Raw genomic sequence first — 22,772 nt, 5'->3', positions numbered from 1 at the left:
GTTACTGATGTTTCATTACTACTACACAAATGTGAAATGAAGTCCACAAATTGTTCCGCTGATTACACGTGAGTGAAGTGACTGACCCCTGATGCACACGCTGTAAATCTTTAAAGAGATCATTTTGACTAAACCAATCCACATCATGGCAAATCTCAAATCATACAATCGTGTCACTCAACTCTTTAAGATTAAATAAAACAACACACAACAATTCTACATGGAGAATGAAAACAGTTGGCTTGCACATGTCAGTGCGCATCCCTGGAAGCAGCCCTCACACAAAGCCTCATGGGATCGCCTGTATGCCTGGAGCCGGTGGCGTCAGTGGATGTAAACAAAGAGAGATATGGTACTTTTAAGCCAATTTTGGACACAGAAGATGTACCTGGAGCTGTTATTAATTCACCATTTGAGGCAGCAACAATAGCAGAATTAAAGAGATGGTTAAGGTGCAGAATTACAAGTTTAAAAGGCAAGAAAAATGATCTGATAGAGATGTAAGTTCTGATTAAATTGCTTGTAGGAGTTATTAACTCGTGAGTGATAGGGTAAATTGCACACATTTAGAGGTTATATATCAAATGTTCATAAAATGCTTAATATTTGGCCTTTTTTTCTGTGACAAAGAAACCGTTTTAATGGAGATAATCTTGGCTACGCATCTTTGAGATCATTCAGATCAGTAAGTGTGCGTTGGATTTCTTGGTGGATGGGACTCCAAACCTCAGGGAAAAAAAGAAAGAAAGAAAGAGGGAGGGAGAGTTGTTTCTGCATTAAAATGCAACAGAAGGAGGTTGTTCTGGGCAAAGGGGAGAAGGGGATTTTGGGAAGGATTTACTAAGTTACGCGTCAAATGGCGGCTGAGATTTTGCTGCAAGCTGTGGACCAAACTACTATATTGGTGGTTTTGATGGAAGTGGTTTGAGTGGAAAAACCGTTGATGTGTCTCCCATGTAAGTTTACTGGCTGCTGCCGACTTGGTGGGTTGATGTCGGCTTGAACTTACTAAACTTTCCCGTATTTCTAGTCCTTCCAATCTTGTAAACCCACTTGTTTCTAAGCATTGCATTCTTAGGAAAAACATAGACGCTCACATGTTTATCCTGAGATGGAAGCATCCAAGGACAAAATATGTCATCTCCGGCATTCTAAGCCTTTTGTTTACTTCCTGAGTGTGTCTGTGCAACTGCAGCAGGCTCCCATTTCCCACAATCCCCTGCGTGACCAAAATGCAATATGGTGGCTATGCAATCCCATTTAGATGTAACCCAAAAAATACTAGATAGATAGATAGACACTAATCAAGACAACATACAGTGAAGCCACCCAGGAGATAAAAAAAAAAGGCTCTACTAAAAGCTCCTCCGAAGGTCAACATGGACAGTGCAGCCACCATCCCCAACTTACAACACAGCCAGGTCCATAAGTAATTGGAGAGTGACACAATTTATTTATATTTTTATGTTGCCTCTGCACACAACCACACATGGCATTGAAATGAAACAATCAAGATGTGCTTGTAGTGTTAAATTAAACTCAAATATCAAGAAGAGTTCTCCTAAATGGAGTTATGCAAACATGCGAAGGGACTCTCTTGACTTTTCCCGAATGGCAGAGGACTCTGCCGCTCTGAACGGAGTCAGACCATCCTGATTTTCCAATTAAGTAAAAACTGCATAACCTTATTGGCCAAAGTAAATACAAATATTTTTTAACAATTAATGGAGGCACAATGTATACAAATGACTGTAATTGGTAAATAAATGCTTAATGGGATATTTCTTGTTAAACCCCTTAAATTAAAGTTAAAAGTCTACACGACAAGTTTGTTTCATATCAACTCCAATGTGGTGGTGTTGTTATGTGTCGGACGCAGCTCGGAGAACCGACCAGCGTTTGAAGGACCCAGTATGAAATAAGCAGAGCACGGTACAAAGGATAACTGAATTTAATACATAACAGTGATCATAATAATAATAAAAGGTGCGGTCTGGCGTGGTGCGCTCCCAGCAGCGCTAATGGTCCGGAGCCAGAAGCTGTTTCGGACCCAAGGACCCCGCCGACACCCCCCAGGTGGCCGCAACAACCGAGTCTGTGAAAGAAGGAACCATTATGTGAGTCCACACTCTACACACAGAACACTTAAAGGTGTACAAACAGCAAACACTTCCTGGCTTGATTACTGATCAGCTTCCAACCTGCAGGCATGGAACATCCAGTTCACAAATCACCACCGCAGTGGAAGCTGATACATGACTAACATACAGCTCAATACAATAAGGTGTGAGGGACACCACATTTACTGACTGTATAACTGTTAGTCACAAAATCCAACGTACCTCAGGAAGTGTGCTGACGAGCGTGAGACCTCACCCTCTCCTCTTTCACAGACCGTGCATCAAACCTGGACATTCTCAGCGTCCGCTGCTGATGAGATGGCTCCCAAGACGACGATCTCACCCGTCTGGTCACAAGGTCGAGTCTCTGGCAAATGCACACTGTGCACTTCAGTCTTAAATGCCAACATACTCCAATCCCTCCAGATGCACCTCAGCTGTGAGTCCTGACGAGTCGCAGGTGATCAGGGTGAAGTCCTAACAGCCTCAGCAACACAGCCACTCAGTCCCAAATGCATGCCACCTGGGAGGAAACCAAATGACAAACAAACCGGCAGCCAGGCCCCCCCAGCCATACAACAGGTGTACAGAGGAAAAAGTAGAAAATTTGTCAATGCCCAATTACTTATGGACCTGAATGAATGTTGAAAACAAGTGACCTTCATCATCATAAACCCAGTGTGCACGAGCGTATATGTCTGACATGTTGCTGTAGAAACAGTTATGGTCAGATGTTTACATACACCCATCATAGACATGAATATCATGGAAAACTGGGGCTTTTAATGATGTCCTTGAATTTTTGTCAGGGTGGAATAATTGTACAACATACATCATTCATGACTTTAAGAAACAAGAATTGGGTGCACAAATTTTAATTTATTTTCAATCTCATCTAATCCACACAATCAAAATTATACATATAAGATGAAATATATACATACACCCCCACTAGTATTTGGTTAAATGTCCCTTAGCAAGCTGCGCCTTAACCATATGCTTTTGGTAGCCATCATACCTGGCCACTTTTCTTGTGAGAATTGGTAGAGTTCACTTAAAATTGGCTGGTTTCCTGGCACAAACCCAGCTTTTCAGCACAGACTACAAAATTTCAATAGGGTTGAGGTTGGGGCTCTGGGAAGTCCATTCCAGATTGTTGTTTTATTCAACCCATATCCAGTTTTGATGTGTGTTTTGGATTATTGTCCTGCTGGAACACCCAATTGTAGAGATTAACTGTTGATTTGAGGTGACATTGAAGAATTTGGAGGTAGTCCTCCTTCACTATGCCAACCACTTTGTGCAATGCAGCAAAACACCCCCAGAGCATAATATTACCACCACCATACTTAACAGTTGGTACAGTGCTCTTAGGTTTAAAAGCCTCCCCTTTGCCCCTTCAAACATAGCTCTTGTCATTGTGGCCAAATAGCTCAATGTTTGTCTTCTCTGACCATAAACTCTTGTTCAGGTGGGCAGTTGTAAATTTCAGTCTAGCTTGAAGGTGTCAATTTTGCAGGGGTGGTGGCCAAGTGGTTAATGCGCTTGGTTTCAGTTCAGAAGGCTCTGGGTTCAAATCCCACCCCTGCCACATTTCTCCATGTAATGTGGAGTTGCATCAGGAAGGGCATCCGGTGTAAAACCTGTGCCAATTCAACATGCAGATCCACCTTGGATTTGCTGTGGCGACCCCGAGTGCAAACAAGGGAGCAGCCGAAGGGACTTACTTTTGAAGGTGAGGAGGAGCTTCTTTCTTTCTTCTCAATGTAATGTAAAACTTGCTTCACTGTGTGCAGTGACACTGTGTTTCAGCAGTGTCCAGTTTATGGGAGGCTTGAACCTTGGTGGTTCCTGGGTTGTCCCAGAACACCCTAACCAATTTCTCCTCATCTGAGGGTGACAGTTTGGGTCTTCTTCCAGATATTGGCAAAGTGGTGACTAACTAACTAACTAACTTGTACTTACGTACAACTGTTGAACTGATGATCTTGGAATCTGCAGTTGTTTAAAAATGGCTCCAAGAGATGTTCCCAGCTTATAAAAATTTACAATTCTCCTTCTCAGACCTCCCAGAGTTCTTTGGACTTTCCCATTGTTCTGAGTATTGTTTGAGAGAAGATCCAAAATAAATTCAAACTTGTGACCCCAATTCTTGTTTTTTAAAGTCATGAATGATGTTTGCTGTGGAATCAATCCACCCTGGCCAAAGAACAGTTCAAAGACATCATTAACAGCCCAAAATAACCGTGACATTCAAGCCCATGATGAGTGTATGTAAACGTCCGACCACAACTGCATCTTATTTTATAATAATGGCCTGAAAGAAAGTGAAAGTGCCTTATGAAGAGAGTCGTCATGGAAACTACAATTATGCAATGTTATGTTATACAATGTTTTTTCAACAAGGTCTTATACTGTAATCAGCAATGCTTTATTTGTTATGCCACCACAGTAGTAGCCATGGAGCTAATTATGTCTGTCAAGTGTGTACTTCTTATAGAAACTTAATACACTTACAAATTGGGTGATTAAATATGGCTCACTAACAAGTTATTGCTGGTTTGAATCAGAATCTACTCTATGTGTATGGAACAAGTTAAAACTTTCCCCAGGCAGTATAGTATAGCATGGCAAGACAAGGTTTGCACAAACAGTAGAAAAAGTAAATTCCATTTATGGAATCACCATTGTTTCATGGAGGGATGGTTTCTCTCAGTGAGCCAGAGAGCTTTACTGGTACTTGTTCTCCCATCAAGCCATATATAACAGACAGGTCATTAAGTACACCCAAGATAGTTAAAGGTCCTTTGAAAAGTTCACACCCTCACCTCACAAGTGCAACTGCAGCCTTTCATTCATTAGTAGTTGACAGCAAAGCCCACACATGAAAGCAGCTTTCAGATGTCGGATTTTAGACTACTGAAAGAAGCAACAACCGTAAAACAGAGAGGAAAGCTGTAAGTAGATGGATTATTGCTCCAAGGCAACGCCCTTGTCCAAACAACACCAGTGGTAGTGGCTAAAGTGGCAGAGAAACTGTTTGAAAAAAGGTGAGTTCGTGAGGGCCATTTGTGCAATCATGTAAAATTCAGAATAGCTATGGTACACAACCTGATATAAAATATTTCTCAACTGTGTTACGCTGAGTCTCAGCTAAAAACTGCTAAACAATCCATCATGCTAACCAGTACCTGGACAGCAGTGTGTTCAGATAGTCTGGGGTGGTTGGATCTGGGCTCAATGGAGGTGATGTTACAAAAGATGCTGCTTTGGCCCAGTTCTTGCTCCAGTAATGTGTCCCATCAGTACCCAGACTTGCTGCGATTGGCTCCCCAAACACAACATTTCCTAGAAAAGAAATAAAAGTACAAGCTTTTACTGAACCATTTCACTTTAGCAAATCTTTTGTACTCAGTTTGTGCATCAATCATGCGTGATTAACTTGTCTCCAGTTTAATCTTAAGAGAAGCTTTGGTAATCCGTGTTATAACTGTTTGCAGAAAGAAAACCATGTTTGATTTCCAGAAAGTCAAACAAAACTGTGCCAAGTACTTTCTCATTTTGCCTTGTGAGATAAGTGATGGTCTGATTTCTGTCAGTCTTCAATCTTACCCTCACATCACAAATTTGTTTCCTCCCTACATCACCCCAAGAGTGTCGAAATGAATCAAGGCAACACATAAGGTTCCAAGCCCACAAGGGATGTAACTAAAGAGTCAGAATATTAGAACACCTTGAAAATGTCATAATTCTCCAAGGAATGCAATAGCAAATGGACTATGTTTCTGTAGCAGACACCCAGAGACTTGTTCTATGATGTCTGACATTCACCTATTCACACGCCAACGTCAAGATGCAGCCATGCATAGCGCCCAACTGCACAGTACATGCAACTTGAGGATTAAGGACTCTGCTCAAGGGCTCCTTGTGGATTGTCATGTCTGATCGGGATATTGAATCAATGTCCTGTGGTTACTAGCCAACTTCAATAACTTTCTGGCCAATTTTTTTCCAATCAAACAAATTCTCCCATAGACAAGGAAGGAGTCCTTAGTTCACCTCTGCTCATTCCCAGGACTGTAAGCTATGGGAGCTTCTCACTAGTCCTAGGGTCCACTAATCCTAGTCCGAGTATTAAGAAGAGCATCTTGAAGTTGTTGGTAGGCTACATATTGCACTAAAGTAGGTTACGTAAAGTTACAAAATTGTGACAATTAAAAAAAAATTAATTACTGTGAATTACCATTATTTGTTGATTTCCAATTCAACTGATTTACAGACAACAGTACAATTGAAGGTGATTAATGGTGTATGTCAACAGAATCATATGTTTTAATTTTGTAAACTGAACAAAACTGGATTTGGTTTGTTAGCTATTTGAAAGTATTACATTTAGCGAACTTTAAAATCAGTTTGGGGTTGTAATAGTATTATATTATATTGTCTCTGCTTGTCTGTCTTGTTTTTTTTTTTTCTCTTGTTGTTATGAGTGTACATATATGTGCATATAGCTGGTGAAAGGGGTGGGCGTTTCTAATCTTTTGCTTCAGCCTACACCCTTTTGGCCGCACAAAACTGGGAAATTGTTTGAGTTTGTGTTTTCCTTGTTTTCGTTTGTTTTGTTTTATGAGAGATCCTTTTAAGTATGTGTGTCCGTAACGAAAAAATTTACAAAAAATAAATAAATTAAATAATAATAATAATAATATTATACACCTTCAAATAATATAAAGAAGTGGACCCTCCCCGTAAACTACAGTCTGTGTTGACCTGAAAACATGCTAATAATCTAAGCTGGAAGTTTCCCTGAGAACACCTCATCTCACCCTGTTCAGCGTGCCGCTCCCATTGGAGCGACATCTCTGCTATTTTGCCACTCTTGGATAGCTCGCACCCACAGATTCAGCTCGCTGGACTACTTTCGCCTGACCCAGTTTGTGGTTGTTTGCAAAATGACGCTGACATGAGAAGATGCTGCTGGATGAGTGTGAGTATTGACTTACAATCATTTAGGCGTAAAAACACACGAGATATACAGGTTCTTGTGCCAAATATCACAATTCGCCTTATTAATGTAACCCATAATTCCTTGCGCGCCAGAGAGTCGCTACAGTCAAAACATAGAGAATCCACATGACAATTGTAAATTAATATTGTACTACAAAAATAAAAAAAAAAATTTATGCGTTTCGTCATGTTAATAAGAGACTGCATGCATGATACTCTGAAAACTTGCTAAAACAATAACAAATAATCCGTGTCTGCCGCATTTAATCTGCGTGGAATTTAATAAACGCAAACCGAATTTCAGCTACATTATATATATTAGTCTGGAACAAAGAGGACAAACAGTGTTGTAAAGAACAATAATCAAGACGTTAAAGAACAAACTTCACTTTCCCCCAGAACGACATGATCAGGAAGCGAACATAGCTCACAGCAGCTCCCACTGAAAATAACGGAGAGACAGCGTGTGATTCTCGCATGTTTACATAAAACAAACGCAATAACATCTATAAAATCTATAGAGAATATATTCATGAGAGTTTTAGGCACAACATAAAAATAGTTTTATGTTGCGATGTTAATGCTGTTGTCCGTGTGCAGCGGTTAAAGTGCAGCCCGATCAAAGTGTCTCAATGCAGTTTTCAATGTTACTGAGATCTCGCAACACGGCGACCTCTTCGAAGTTTTGCGGGATTTGAAACGTCAATAGGCCGAATTATCTGGGAACTACTTTTTGTGCAGGACTTCATCAAGCACGTCGGCCGCGGGCGCGTACTAACGCAGAATATACAACAACTGAATAGAGGTTCGGCCAGGCTAGGCTAGTGGCGCCTAGCTAGAGTGTTGTCTCATCTTAGTGTAGCAGAGTTCAACTTTTTATACAAGCTCAGCAAACACAGACAAATCACCTTGGAAGACCATATATGGAGTGAGATCTGATTGTATATTACTAATGTTGTAGAAATATGACCAAAACAGGTAAAAATAATAATTATGAGTAGTACAGTGTAGGGAAAAGAATGGCCAGCACTCACCTAGAACATATAGCAGGAAACACCGTGAATCCAAAAAATATAAGTAAAACAAGTACAGCTACTGCAGAAGGGCATTCAGAGAGGCAAATATTGGGATTTTATACTGGGATTAAGAATATTATTGCATGTTTTTTAAACAGCAAATTCATTACCACAGGCCAGGTCAGGGTTGTGAGTATGTACTGGTGCTAAAACCACTGTCAGTTCTTTGGGGAGTGACTGGAAACCTCTCAGCCACACCTTCTATACATGTCTCAATTACATTTAATCAACCTGCGTGTATGGCAAGCAGGGTATTGTCATAGTGTATGTGTGTGTACAAAATACCTAAAGAAAAAACTGTCTGGGCAGATTTTCAGCAAATGTGTTGGAAATATTGTCATGATAGCTGGCCTATTCACGTGAGTGCTGTTTTGGGGACGTGAGGTTCAAGTGTGTTATTGAGTGATCTAAAGTGCATGTTGGTTGTCTTTGGAACAAGGGCTTTTCAGAGGATCCTTGGAATTTGCTGGAATGACTTTCTGTCATATGACTGGTCGCTTAGGGCCCCTTCACACATACTGCGAATATGTACAACTCAGGGCGACACCCGTCGGAGAAGCTCGTATGAGCGAACCATGAAACATCACACTGATGGGGAGGAGTACACAATGCAGGTGCGACAGTTCGTGCACAGGGAACACACCAGCTGCACGATGTGGTTACACATCACGCAGCTGCTGTGAAGAAACAAATAAATTAAAAATTTTAAAAATACATGCTGTAATGGTTTTGTGCACATGGGGACACAGCAGCTTTTCACAGCAGCTGCACAATGTGGTTAAACATCACACAGCTGCTGTGAAAATAAAAAAGTAAAAATTACATGCACCCACAGGAATCAAACCCGCACCAAAAGCTCTGATTACCAGTCAGAAACGTTACCATTGAGCTATGATTGCTGTCCTGCAAAAGTTGTGAGAAACTGCCTCATATTAGGAAAGAGATGGACGTATTTAAAAAAAAATAATAATAAAACCGCACACCATATAAAAACACATTTTACTGAATCCCTCTTATCAAGCGGGCAATACAAATATGATCCATCTGTTCCTCTGTAGATGACCCATGGTTACAGACATAGTCATGAAATGACATGAATGAGAATCAGTTCGTTCTTCTCATGTCCACATCTACTGGTTACGTGTGTCCAGCCGGCCACCTGCATGTCTGCCCGACACGCGTCTTGTGGATGGCGCACCACAGGACTGACACCGCATCATGTGGAACAGAGTTCACGTGGGTGACGTGACAGTCAGATCGCCCGCTGCGTCTTATGATCTAACAGTCCGTTTCAACCTGGGGGCAGCCTATCCATGCTGCAGCGAGCAAGTGGGCGCACGCTGCAGCCCATCGCCAAGCAATATATGTTTTTATTTATGTCCACGTGATGACAGCAAGCAGACACATGCACTTCAGTTGTTAGTCCATGTCCATCCAAACACAGTACGTGTTGTCCAGCTGGGATGTCCAGATCGACAGATGTCCACAGCTGCTTCTGTCAGCGGCCACACCTCCTGTCAGTTCAGCGCACAGACCAAAGCCACACTCGTGGGGAACTTAGACAAATTTCACTGCCAGCACGACAATGATTGTCTGCTGACTGCTGTCGTGTTAATAGTGCGAATGGCCACACATTTTCTAAGTGCCATGCGAGCGGTGTTAGATGTTCATGTGTGTCAGCTGGAATTTGGCTGAGACCTGCCGTGAGAGGGATCAATGGGCTCGGACAGCACACACTCTGTCTGTCTTTCAGCTGCTGGTGTGCGCAAACAGATGTAGCAACAGGTGTAAGAGGCAGCTACGATTTCACACGTTTTGCACATGATTCCTTGCTTCATGTGCACTTTATGCGCAAATCGACCAAATTCACACTATGTGTGAAGGGGCCCTTAGGGAGACTCAGATGAAACATTCCACTTGCACTGTGAGAGAAAGTCAGCTACAACACTATAATCATGTGGTACGCTTGCCTATGCATGATGCAGCACATAGGTGCCTAGGTACAGATGATCCCAGCAAACAGAAAAGGCCAACAGACCACTTGTGTATCATCTGGCTATGTGAGATAAATTGCTGCTTTGAGGTGGAGGGGATAGACCCGTTGTTTGCCTGGGTGTTTGCCAACCAGGAGTCAAGGCGGTTCTATAGGGTGGTCGCTGCAGCGATGCACAGCATTACTGCATGCTCACAGACCTATTCATAATTAATAATACAAGAATCATAAAACACGACAAGAAGGTTTGTAAATCTTATTTTACTTACTCACAAAGACCTAAAGTGGGATCTGTGCCCAACAAGAAAACCATAGATCCTATCAAAAAAAAAATGTGCTTTGATTTTTTTCAAATCTGCCATGTCAATACTCCTTCAGATATGGTGAAGGGAAAAAGTTACACTAAAATGAAACATTCATTGGAAATTCAGCATGTAATTGTTTCTATATCATACAACAGATGGCGAAAAAATGAGAACAAGAATTAGGAACACTTATGGGATATTTTCAAAATGATCACTACATAGAGTATCAACAGTAGTTTCTGCCATTTACCTTTTTTCCGGGCCTGTGAGATGATGTCTGCAGCGCTCTTGCTCATGACGCGGGTCACATACAGAGGACAGTTAGTTTGGCTGGCGATGGTGATGGCACGAAACACAGCCTCTGCCTCCAGCTGCAGAAGAGAGCAGAAATGGTGTTTGTGTTTTTTTTCCCCATTTGGACAATCTCAATAAACGTCTTCACATACCTTAAACACTGTGAACTCCAAATTTCTGGAGCTGTTTTCCTTAAATATTTATTAATCAAAATGACAAAGTGTATGCTGAAATTTCAAACTATACTTTGTTGATATTACAAATATATTAAGTCATAATGACTTTCAAGTAAATACACTGAAATTAGAAAACAAGTGTTAACATTAATGGAATCTATCGGTAATTCAGTGCAAAGCACAGCACTTGTGTCATTGTTAAGTTTCATTTGATGCTGATGCAGATGTCATGCCCATGTTGCGGACGCATGGCTGGTTTCAAGATGAGATGTGATCTGGTGCAGTGTTGGTAGATTTTTGCTGTGAGGAAGCAGAAATCATTTGTGCCACAGACAACAAAAACCTGGTTTAAAGTCCAGTGCAGTGTATTTCCGGTACTTGCCACAATATTCAGATGAACCTTACGGGTTCACAATATGCATAAAGTCTACTTGTACACAAAATAAAACTGAACTGAAACCAACAATTAAATCAAAGTTAACACAACTGCAAAATATAAAAGTTCATGTTACTGCTTCACCTCAGGGAGCTTTGGTGGCTTCCCTGTGCTTGTGCACTTTAATACACTGGGTGCAGATCTGTTAACAAGCCAGAAAACATCTCCTGGAGTCCACCACCTAAATAGCAGTGTGTCTGCCACTGCTGTAACCTGACTATTACAAGCAAAGACAACCGACACTCTGACTGGTTATTTCATGCCATGTACAAAACACCATTCGGACAGGCGTCACCACATTAACTGTACTTGCACCCTGTGTGTTACTTTGACCTTAGATTACACGCTGTGTAAATAAAAAAAGTTCAGCTGGACTTGACTTAAATCCACATGTGCTATCCGGTTTAAAGAGTGCGCTCCAGATCATCATATGACCCCAAATTTGTGAGCAAAGGATGACATGGCATGTTGTTTTCTGTTTGGCTGAACACAATATGCACTGCACGCATTATCTCAAGACAAATTTGAGTCTGTCCATATCTTTGTTTCCTGAGAGCGAAACAAAAACTTAATCATCTCACAATAAGTCAAATCTGCTTTCAGTGAGCACTGACTAAAAAATGTCACCGTATCCAGACACACAATAATAAAACTCTAATCTAATCTAACCTCAAACAAATGAACTCATTTTATCATGTGTTTGAACCTTAAGACTCCACTTAGTTGCATGACAGGCTGAGACTGTTTCAGTCCACTGCAACAAAGAGTGGAAAATCCCAGTCAGCCACTTGTCTGCATTTAGCTTAAGTGGAAAGCATGGCTCATATTTTGATGTTTGTTAAAGAAACATTAGCAGCAACATTTGGGAAACCAGAGAATTTTCACCCCAGGTCTTTAAGAAACCACATCTGTAATGAGAACAATATGTGTGAGACGTCTAGTTCAGGAATTTCATCATGAATTTGAAAAGTGACAAATGCTGTGCTGTATATGTGTGTGCATGTAGCATGGTACCTCCTCTGGCCTGCTCAGCACGTGTCCCTCTGGTCCGGTGATACCCATCTGCAGCATTCGGGCCTGCTCCTGTTGGGAGAATCACACAAATGCTCATCTCACCAATAAGACAAATATGCAAATCACACCTTTGTATGTGCAAGTTTTCTGCTAGTGAGAGCGAATTTAAAGGAAAACTACGATGGAAGACTGGTTCTGATGTTCAGTGGATTGAATGTTTTGGTGACATTTCACCCTGAAATTGTGATTCTACTTCTGCTTGTGTGAAAAGTGTGGAGGGATGACTACCGGATTATCCCATCTAGGTCAGACCACACACAAAGGGCTGTGAGAGTCTGCATGGACTACAAATCAGTCTACCTCCTAAAAATAACCTTGAATCCGATGGCATGTTTCCATCATGAGTGTTCTTCACAAGCAGGTGCAGAGAGGTGAAGTCCTGAAAGCGCACATGACTGCAGGCTGACTGTGGTGTCACCTATGACTGGTTTCAGGAGGAAGATTTTAAAGTTTCGATGGCCATTTAAAGGGGAGTCTCTTTCCCACAGACCATGCAAGTGTGCCACAAAACTAAACAGGAGTCCAAATCTGGAACTTCTGCTACATACAGTATGTAGTCTAAAACTGAGCAGTTTCAAACCAAAATGTTGGAGATAGCAGAAGAATTTCTACATGTGCATTCCAAATTGTGAGAGTTGAAATGTTTAAAGTGTCCATAACTATCAAAGTAGCACAAAAGAAATTGTGCAAAAATTTACATTTTTGTGTTTCCTGTCATTGTTCTACACAGCAAAGTTCATCACAGCTGATGGTGACAAACTGACACATTAGCGAAGGAAACATGCAAGAATTCAACAGGAAGTCTTTAAAAAATTGAACAGCAGTGACCTCTTCTTTGCCTGGAACATCTCCCCTCCGGCTATGAGTGGGTTCACTGCGGGTTCAAATCTAGTTCATACTGATTATCACTTACTTGCATTCCCTCACTCCTGAGACTAATAACAATAACTAGAGCTCAGCTTTATCTGGAAGTGAAACAACCCACAACAGAAGAGCTATACAACTACATCTGTCAGTAATCAGCTTTTATTTTGATTGATTTTATTTTTACATTATAAGAACTGCGTTTTGGTAAGAGTTCTCAAACTCTGACCTTATCTCAGTGCCACTTATAGAGTACATACTGCTGGAAGTTTTGTTTTTATTACGGGCACAAAAGTGCAATTAGGGGTCAATTTAGGAGGAAAATATAATGTATTTACACCTTCTCCTTCACCTCCTTATTGTACACCTCCACAGCTTTAAATCAAGCTGAGAAACAAAAATATCACATTAATTTTTTAGGAATTACATCCACTTGAAAACATGCCCAATTACAATAAAATTTGGCACAGATCTTTTATTTTATTAGTGTAACAAGAACAACATGTGGCCAAAACACTTTGTAAAATCTGACATTTTGAACAGGTCTAGTACACACGCTGTGTCCACTCCTTTAACCAACACCTTTTTTTTTTGTTTGTTTTTGTCTAGTTTTTTCTCAGAAATAGTCCACAAACTATCTCCATTGCTTCCTCCTCATCCACCATGAAGTCACGTTTAATCTCGAGAGGTTTTGTGAGATTTCCTGTCTGACCTGAGAATGTTTGTGAGTGAAATCTGTTTGTGTGTGGTGTGCTGTCTTTACCATGTGGCTGCACACCACACACTGTATGACCAGAACTGCTATATCTATAATTTTTCATTGCCATGTGTGTGGTCTCTCAGGTATTGAAAACCTACTGACAATTAAATCTTGCCATGTGAACCAGGCATTACTGAATTTGCCCAAGTTTTCCTATCAGAGTTTTTGAGATCCCATTGCAGACAAAAGAACAAAACAACCAAAGTGAGGCAGCCCTGGTTTACAGCTGTGATTTAAATCTGTAATTAACCTATCACCCATCACTAATGCACAATTATGAATAGAGTTATTACTAGGGATGTCCCAATCCGATCACGTGATCAGAAATCGGGCCCGATCACATGGTTTCAGACTTGATCAAAATCGGACGTTGCATCCCGATCAGGAATCCGATATAGACTTTATCCTCATTATTTTGATCAGCGCTATTTCAGGCTCATTATTGCAGATTAATGGGCCTTTCACACGTCGGAAGCGTCAGATGCGTGAGACGCGTTGCTTTTTAGAGGTGTGAGAAGCGTCGCTTTAGGTCGGCTTTGACGCGACACTTCTGACAGGAGCGCGCATTGCCACTTGTCGGCAGACTGATGCGGTCAAAGTTCAACCCAATCTTTTTTTTTTTTTTTTTTTTTAATTGAACAAAAGAAAAAACATAAGTTCAACCGGACATTCTCGCACATGCGTGCGTCTGAAACCGATTCCAGAGGAGAAAAGGGAACAAGAGTTGCGCAGTGAATCTGGGAAGAAGAGATGGAATTGTAACCCGGACAGAGGTGGGGGGAGTTAAGTTTCTTTCGCAGAACTGCTGTTTGTGTGTTTACGCGCTCAGCCTGACGCCTCGATGGAACGACAAGAGGATGATGGACACTTTCCCACCGAAACTCTTGCTCAGTCATCCCTCCGTGCGCAGCAGGCACCCGGTGCTGACCAAGTCCTCAGGACAACGATCTGTCATCTGATTAATAAAAAAACAAATTGTCCTGTGATCATCTGCAAAATGGAGCGAGAGATGGTGTGCGCACGAGCGACATGCGCACTCATCACATTTAGGAGCGCATCTTAAAGAGCTTCCATCTTCAATCACGTTCACTGTGCTGCTGTGAACTTGTTGAACACTGATAAAGCATCAGAGGGGCACGCTGAGGACTGTCAGGACGCAAATGTAAGTTGCTTTTTTCCCTTTTACTTTTCAAGTTGACTTTTGAACTTTCGATGCTCTGAGCTGTGACGTAGCTTCGCGCTGTCCAATAGGAATGATGCGTCGGGCCAAAACAGGGAAGACTAGTGGCAGAAACCACTGATCTGTATAAATGGTAAATGGACTGCATTTATAAAGAGATTTTCCATCTGCATCAGACGCTCAACAATTATGCCTCACATTCACCCCGATGTCAGGGTGCTGCCATACAAGGCGCTCACTACACACTGGGAGCAATAGGGGATTAAAGACCTTGCCCAAGGGCCCTTAGTGATTTTCCAGTCAAGCGGGGATTTGAACCACAGATCAGTGCAGAAACCACGTGTCTGAAGAAAAATCTTGGAAATGTTTTTGTTGTTGTTGTTTGTTACCTCAAAATTTCTGATTACTGTTTAAAAAAGTTTAGAACACTTGTAATTAAAATAGCTAAATCAATAAATGGTTCTTTAGAAACCTTTCATCTATAAATTAAAACCACCTGTTATTTCAGATTAGATAATTTCTTGTTTAACATACGTAACCTTGGACATTTATTTTTAGACAAATAAAATAACATGGAAATTTGTACATTTTTTAAGTCTGGTAGATTATTACTTTATTGTTCAAGCTACCTCAAGGAGAAGTTCACTGTTTAAGTGATAAATAATAAAATAAGGTGATTAAAATGAAATTATTATATATTTAGCATTTGTTCATTCAGTTTTTTAAAGTATCGGATCGGGACTCGGTATCGGCAGATACTCAAAATCAGATGACTTGGAATCGGATCGGCAGGCCCAGATCCAGACCGGTTTGGACCGATGCAGTTGCATCGGTCAAATTTTTTTACACATCATTAGTCATCGGTTAAAAAAAAAAAAAAAACACAAATAATCCCGAATAGTGCCGAACGTGTCCCCGCGCTGAACACAACTTTGGTTTTCATGTCAACCTATAGTCCGTAAATTATACAGATTTTTTCAGTCATACGGACGTACAAATAAAGTCGGATATTCAGGGTTTGGTCTGCAGCAGGTCTGTAATCATCCGTTTCTGCAGCGCGACTCCACTTTGAAGCCGTGAACCATTGAAGCAATGCATCGATTCAATGACTCGTGGCTCTTTGATTCACTGCTCATCAGAAGCGGTAAGTCTGCTTCGTAACCCCTCTCAAAGCCATTAAAATATCATGAGTCACTTTTGTGTGTATTAAAGTCACTAACTGGGACTCTTGTCTTGTTGCTGTCAAGAAACGAGAATCGTCCTCCATTCCGTTCACACAGCTCAAAACACTGAGCAGCTCTCTGCCGAGACAGAGTCAGGTCGGAATTAATAGCTTCAAAATGAATTGCCGCTTTAAATAAAATGACACCTCTTTCCAAACGCTGTAATACAGACAAGAAACTACAATCGACTACAACGTTTTTTCCTCCCAAAATGAAACATGCTGTATTTCTTTACAAATTACATCCTGAAGTGAAGCACAGCAGCTCAGATATATGGAAAGACATTCATGCCAATGTCTGAAAGGAAATGCTTTTGACAAAAACTACAGATTTTGTTTACGATTTTGTTTATTCCTATTTATGTCCAGAGATCAAGGATCCACCATGTAGAGTTTATTATGTCCAAAGTTTAAGGATCCAGTGACAGTTTCATATTTATTTACTTTAAGACTCAATAAAATGTTCAATTTCAATTTAATTGGCTTATAAAGTGCCAAATCACAACAAAATCTAAATATACTAAAACAAATACACCACAATTGTACACATATCACAGTTGTGATATGTGTACAATTGTGTATTTGTTTTAGTATATAGTATATTTAGTCATGATGAATATTGTTACCTGCTGGACTGTTTCTAATTTTGATTGGTATCAATGGAAAATGTCTTCTGCGAACTGTCTCTATCTCAGTATATTATTAAGAATTCATGCAGTCATATTTTTATTGATTTTATCAACTGAAAAAAAAAATCATATATAGATTCAGGTATAATGGAAAGATTTTGGCAATAAATTTGATCCTGTTTACAGTCAATTTTTGTTATAGTGTTTTTTTTTTAGGACATCATCTTTATACAAATAAGTGTTCACTATGGTCCATGAAGTACATTAAATATATTAAAATAAGTGTGACAGTGTACGTTGCACACAAATAAAAGAATGAAGATTATTGAATAACAAGACGCGTACGATTTTTATTTTATCATTGGGCAAAAATGCATCTGTCAGATTTTCACTCTGGATCCAGCCCTGGGATCGGGGCCAAAAAAACCTGATCGGAACATCCCTAGTTATTACTGCAAAACTGCTTCTCAAAACAGGTGGCCGTGTGATCAATGACTTGGATCTCAAAGAAAGTAGGCCACAAGAAGAAGAAGAAGGCAAAATTGTTGGAGAGTTTGAGCTGTATGGGAGATCTAGCTGAAAACTGTGCTTGTTTTTTTTTTGTTGTTGTTTTTGTGTTTTTTGCCAAAGACTGAGACTGCCATATGCTTTTGGATCTGAGTTTAAACGTTTCTTTGAAAAAAATCCTGGTTGATGGACAAAGACAAAACACAAATTATTCTTTTAGATCTAAATGTGACCTGAACCAGCCACTCCACATCAACATCTGAAGCCATGACAGACTTCATGTTGGTGCTGCTGCTTCATTACTGAGTTAAGTTGGACACTTGACAGAGGCTTGTGGAGAACACTGGAAACCAGTTTATTAACACTCGACAAGACAGGCGAGAGAGCAAGATCTATATTTATATAGGACCTCACCAAACAATAATTAAAATAATAAAAAAAAGACTTTCTAGAACATGGTAACTTTGACACCATTGTAGGAACTAGCCAGTATATACACTTATACATGGACCATTCTAGAATGTTTAGTTTCTGCAGAAAGACTTCAAGTTCATAACACTACAATGGTTTCCACCACACTGTAGAACATTTATTGTAAATTATTGTGTGCCTATTTTTTTTTTCTTTATCTTTGAACAGTTGATGGAAAGCAGACTCCTTCAAAGTTCTCATTTGAGATTTCAGAGGAGACCAGGGATTTATGTGACCAATCAGGTCAAACACACATAATGACAGAATCCAGACCTGGACTTCAGCTCCAAGTAACAACAACCCTCTAAAGTCACTGAATATTGCAGCCATTCACTTTAATTTGTTGACAGTACTGCACAGGCATGTATAACCTGGACCCACACATGTAGGTCCAACATGAAACACATTCTCGTTGTTTATCTCGTTGTTTATTCAGTCTGAACGTGTTGCAGATGCACCACGATCAAGACACGAGAAATAAGTTAACAACCAATAATACTGTCGGATGTGAGACAGTAATTCAAGCGAGAAACAAAATGAAAAGGTCATCATGGTAGAACAATGGAGAGAAAAAAAAGTGTTTGTTATCCATGAAAGGGGATCTTCTGGCCTTATTTTTTACCTCAGCGATGATTTCGCCGTTTTCAGCATGGACCTGAGCGATGCCTCCTCTCTCTGCCAGGAAGGTGAAGACTTCATACAGCTGGATGACACACAGACACAGCAAAATTACAGCGCCACCACTTTTCTTTACAATTTGCCCGTGCTGTTTACACAGAAATCAGACACTGCTCGATCTCATGGGGTCAACATTAAGCCAAAATTTAAAAGAAGCCCACAGTTTATGTGATGTGGACATACAAATGCTCTGTAATTATTGTGTGTGGTCTGTAGATATGGTTAACCAAGGCCGCCAAGCTGATTATATTTAGCAAATATGCCCTTGTTTATTTGTTAAATTACTTAATAAATACTGTCATTGTTTGACCTTGTTTCCAAATTGCCTATTTTGGCTTCTTTTGGACTGCAGAGTCCCTTATTTTGTGATGTTTTTACGGACATGGTCGCTTGTTTCTGGTAAGTTGGTTAAACTGTGGAATGAGATGCAGTTTTTGTACCACACGTTTCCTAGAGAGCTATATGATATCACCTTTTCAAGCTGGACTATTTTAGTTGCCACATGTACCCTTTGAACCAATTTAGGTACAGGACCTTGAAAAATATGGACAATCGGTCCATGCATCATCTATAAATGTACTTTTTATGTTTTTTGACTTGGATTCATAAACTAATGCATAATACCTGCAGCATACTGACGCAGTAAATACACCTGAATAGTCTAGTACCATTAATAATAACACTAATACCACCCATAGTATATACAGTACAAAAACACGACCAATACATAATTAAAATTTATGCACTGGTTTAATTGCTACAAATGTGTATTGTACATTTATGTTTAAATATCAAACATAGAGGGATTTATCGTTCTAAGCGAGTGTCAAATCGTTTTTCATTCAATCTGTTTTATGCATTTATTTTGTCACATCTGGCTGCCTTGAATGTACTCCCCAGATCCTGGTTAATGATGAAAATAACATTGTTTCTGTTATATGCTGGACTTCAGGACTGGTTTGATGAGCTGGGTCTTATTATTATTTGTTTATTTTTGAGTGCTTAATTAAGGAGTATATCATGAGCAGTATTAAAGAGATTACGAGGAAGCATTAGCTCTGACACGATGGTTATGTACTAAAGCATGACACAGCTCACAGGACCCCCAGTGACTGGACAACGTGCTGGACAAGGTGGCACCCATGTATCACCTGGTCACAGCAGATAGATTGTCACTTTTGGGAAATAGGTTTGGACTAGTGATCTGCTGGGATGGTTACCAGTCATGACACATAGTCATAGCAGTCATATGATGTCACGGATACAGTAATACGTAGGACCAACATATGCTCCTAGACCTGATTTTACCTGACATGGCACACTCTGCTTATTTTAGTCATTTCTGACACGAATCTTGACATTCATCTCTGTGGGAATGTATGCACCAATAAGCTCATGTATTGCTCAAAGTGTTCCTATGTATGGTTTAAGTATCAAGTATTGTATTGTAAATTTACAATTATAATTATGTGTATTTATAAGTATTATGTTAATTTTTAAGTTCACAATAAAAAAAATTAGACATTTCCTAGTTCAGTCACTTTTATAGATCCACCCTAAAAAATGTTTCCAGGAAACCCTTCCAGTTTTCCAGCAGCCCTGATAAAATTAAATAAAAACCAATGAAGCCAGAAAAACATAACTGTCCTGGTAAAAGTAAAATTACAATAAAGTGTTTCTAAATGGGGCGGCATGGTGGATTAGTGGCTAGCACTGTTGCCTCACAGCAAGAAGGTCATGAGAGTGCTTCCCGTCCGGTCCCTTCAGTGTGGAGTTTGCATGTTCTCCCTGTGTTTGTGGGGGTTCACTCCGGGTGCTCCAGCTTCCTCCCTAAAACATGCAGGTTAGATGAATTGGTGACTCAAAATTAACGGTAGGTGAGCTTGCGAGTGTGACTGTGTTTGTCTGTCTATATGTAGCCCTGCGATCGATGGCCATCCTCTTCAGGGTGTACACTGCCTCATGCCCTATGTCCAAATAGACACATTAACACCTAATAATATTTAGGCATACAAAGTGAAGTTCTTCCTAAAGAACAAATTCAAACACATTCGGATGTGCGCCATACTCTACCTCACTGTTTGTCATCTGGTAGTAGTCCTTGTAAGCCATGTACACCTGGAATGAGTTCACACCTGTAACATGGATAAAAAAAAAAAAAAAATGTAAAAACATCTTGAAGTGCAAACGGGAACTGTGCAAAGAAAAAAAAAAAAACCCAACCCTTGTCCTTGATGAGAGTGTCCACTTCCTGCTTTACACTGTCATTCCAGTGGGTGATGTCCACATGGAGGGAGTAGTCGCAGCAGGCTTTCTCATCAGCCCACTGCCTCCACTGATTGTAGGCCTCTGTTAGGCTACTACCTGGCTCTGGGATCACATGGTCCACTGGAGAAGATGGATAGCAGACAAGATGGGATAAAAGGGGGAAAGGATACATGATAGGTCCAAAGAAGCAAGGGAGAGCAGGAGAACAAGATGCACAGGTGACATGAAAAAGATGTGACAGTGTGAGGTGATGACATAAAAAAGCTGAAGACAGCGACGAGTCAGGATTTTTCTGCTGGCGCATCTACTTTCACCTTGTTTGTCTTACATAAGCTGCTGTCTGTCTGTAGTCTTGCAGTGCTCTGCTAGTGAAGGAAAAACCAAATGTTGCATTACATGTTGTCTGTCTTTGTCACAAAGAGGGCATCCAACAAAATCCAGCACTACTGCAACTGTCAGCTGCAATTAATGATCAAATTCATTGTGTTTGTACATTCAAATAGCAGGGATTTGTTTTGTGACCTAAAGTCACGAGGCTCCCAATAGCTGCAAAAACTGCTCACTAGCAGCACAGTGGCTTAATGGTTAGCACTGTTGCCACACAGCAAGAAGGTCATGGAATCACTTCCCACCTGTGGCTTTTCTGTGTGGGGTTCGCGGGCCGTGGCCTCAACATCATCTAAGTCTGAGTCTTTTAGTGAAGCTTAGGGCTAGTGGCCAGCGATCACCTTGGTATTTCTTCTGTTTTTCTTGTTGCTAAATGCTGATAAATTATACTGTATCTGTTGTCTTTCTGCTGCCTGATTCTGTTTTTTAAAGTGCAGCTCCATCCAGAGATGGGTGTGGTGTTTTTTTCTGCAGGCCTTCCTTCCTGTGCACCGGCATGGACTCCAAAAATCTCCCAAAATTTCCTATATAATTTCCTGTATCGTCTATTGTCGGTAGCATGTCCCAAGCAAAGGGTCACCCCTTTGAGTCTGGTCTGCTTGAGCTTTCTTCCTCAAATCTTCAGAGGGAGTTTTTCCTTACCACTGTCACCTGTGTGCTTGCCGTGGTGGGTTGGTCAGGTTAGACTTTACTTGTGTGAAGCGCCTTGAGGCAACTTTGTTGTGATTCTTCGCTATATAAATGAAAATAAATTGAAATTGAAAAACTGTTTGCATGCTCTCCCCGTGTTTGCGTGGGTTTCCTCCAAGTGCTCTGGCCTCCTCCCACTTTGAAAGACATGCAGGTTAGGTGAATTGGAAACTTTATAATTGTCCAGGTCTCCTTTGCAGAAGAGATTGTGATCTCAATGGGATTAACCTGGTTAAATAAAGGTTAAAAAAATAGTGCTAACCTCACGAATAGCAAACTAAATAACACAAGAATTTCACTCAACAGAAATACTGGAGCACAAACTTCTCAGATGATATGCTAGGACAATTAACTGTACAGCAAGCCATATTCATTCATTCATTTTCTGAATCCGCTTATTCTAATTAAGGGTCATGGGGGAGCTGCAGCTAATCCCAGCGGTCACAGGGCAAGAGGCAGGGTACCCCCCTGGAGAGGACGCCAGTTTATCACAGGGCCACATACAGACAAACTCATTCACACTGAGAGTCCATTTAAAATTTCCGATTCACCTAACCTGCACATCTGCATGAAGTAGGAGCACCCAAAGGGAACCCACACAAATATGAGGAGACAACTTACAAACCCCACACAGA

The 22,772-nt window shown here is 40.6% G+C and overlaps 1 protein-coding gene across 2 annotated transcripts in view; it reads right to left on the bottom strand.

Moving 5' to 3' along the window:
* The window catches only part of dpysl3 (dihydropyrimidinase like 3), a 116,760-nt gene that overhangs the window by 54,016 nt on the left and 39,972 nt on the right, over window positions 1–22,772 (bottom strand). For both annotated transcript variants that reach the window (XM_034178000.1, XM_034178001.1), the window contains exons 4-9: window positions 21,016–21,180; window positions 20,866–20,927; window positions 18,737–18,817; window positions 12,422–12,490; window positions 10,752–10,872; window positions 5,312–5,468 (exon numbers count right to left, since the gene is read on the bottom strand). In XM_034178000.1, the coding sequence (XP_034033891.1) occupies window positions 5,312–5,468; window positions 10,752–10,872; window positions 12,422–12,490; window positions 18,737–18,817; window positions 20,866–20,927; window positions 21,016–21,180 (655 nt within the window). The remainder of the gene's footprint in view (window positions 1–5,311; window positions 5,469–10,751; window positions 10,873–12,421; window positions 12,491–18,736; window positions 18,818–20,865; window positions 20,928–21,015; window positions 21,181–22,772) is intronic.

This window comes from Thalassophryne amazonica, chromosome 9 (assembly GCF_902500255.1).
Source record: "Thalassophryne amazonica chromosome 9, fThaAma1.1, whole genome shotgun sequence".
NCBI lineage: Eukaryota > Metazoa > Chordata > Actinopteri > Batrachoidiformes > Batrachoididae > Thalassophryne > Thalassophryne amazonica.
This window is presented reverse-complemented; position numbering and strand designations above follow the sequence as displayed.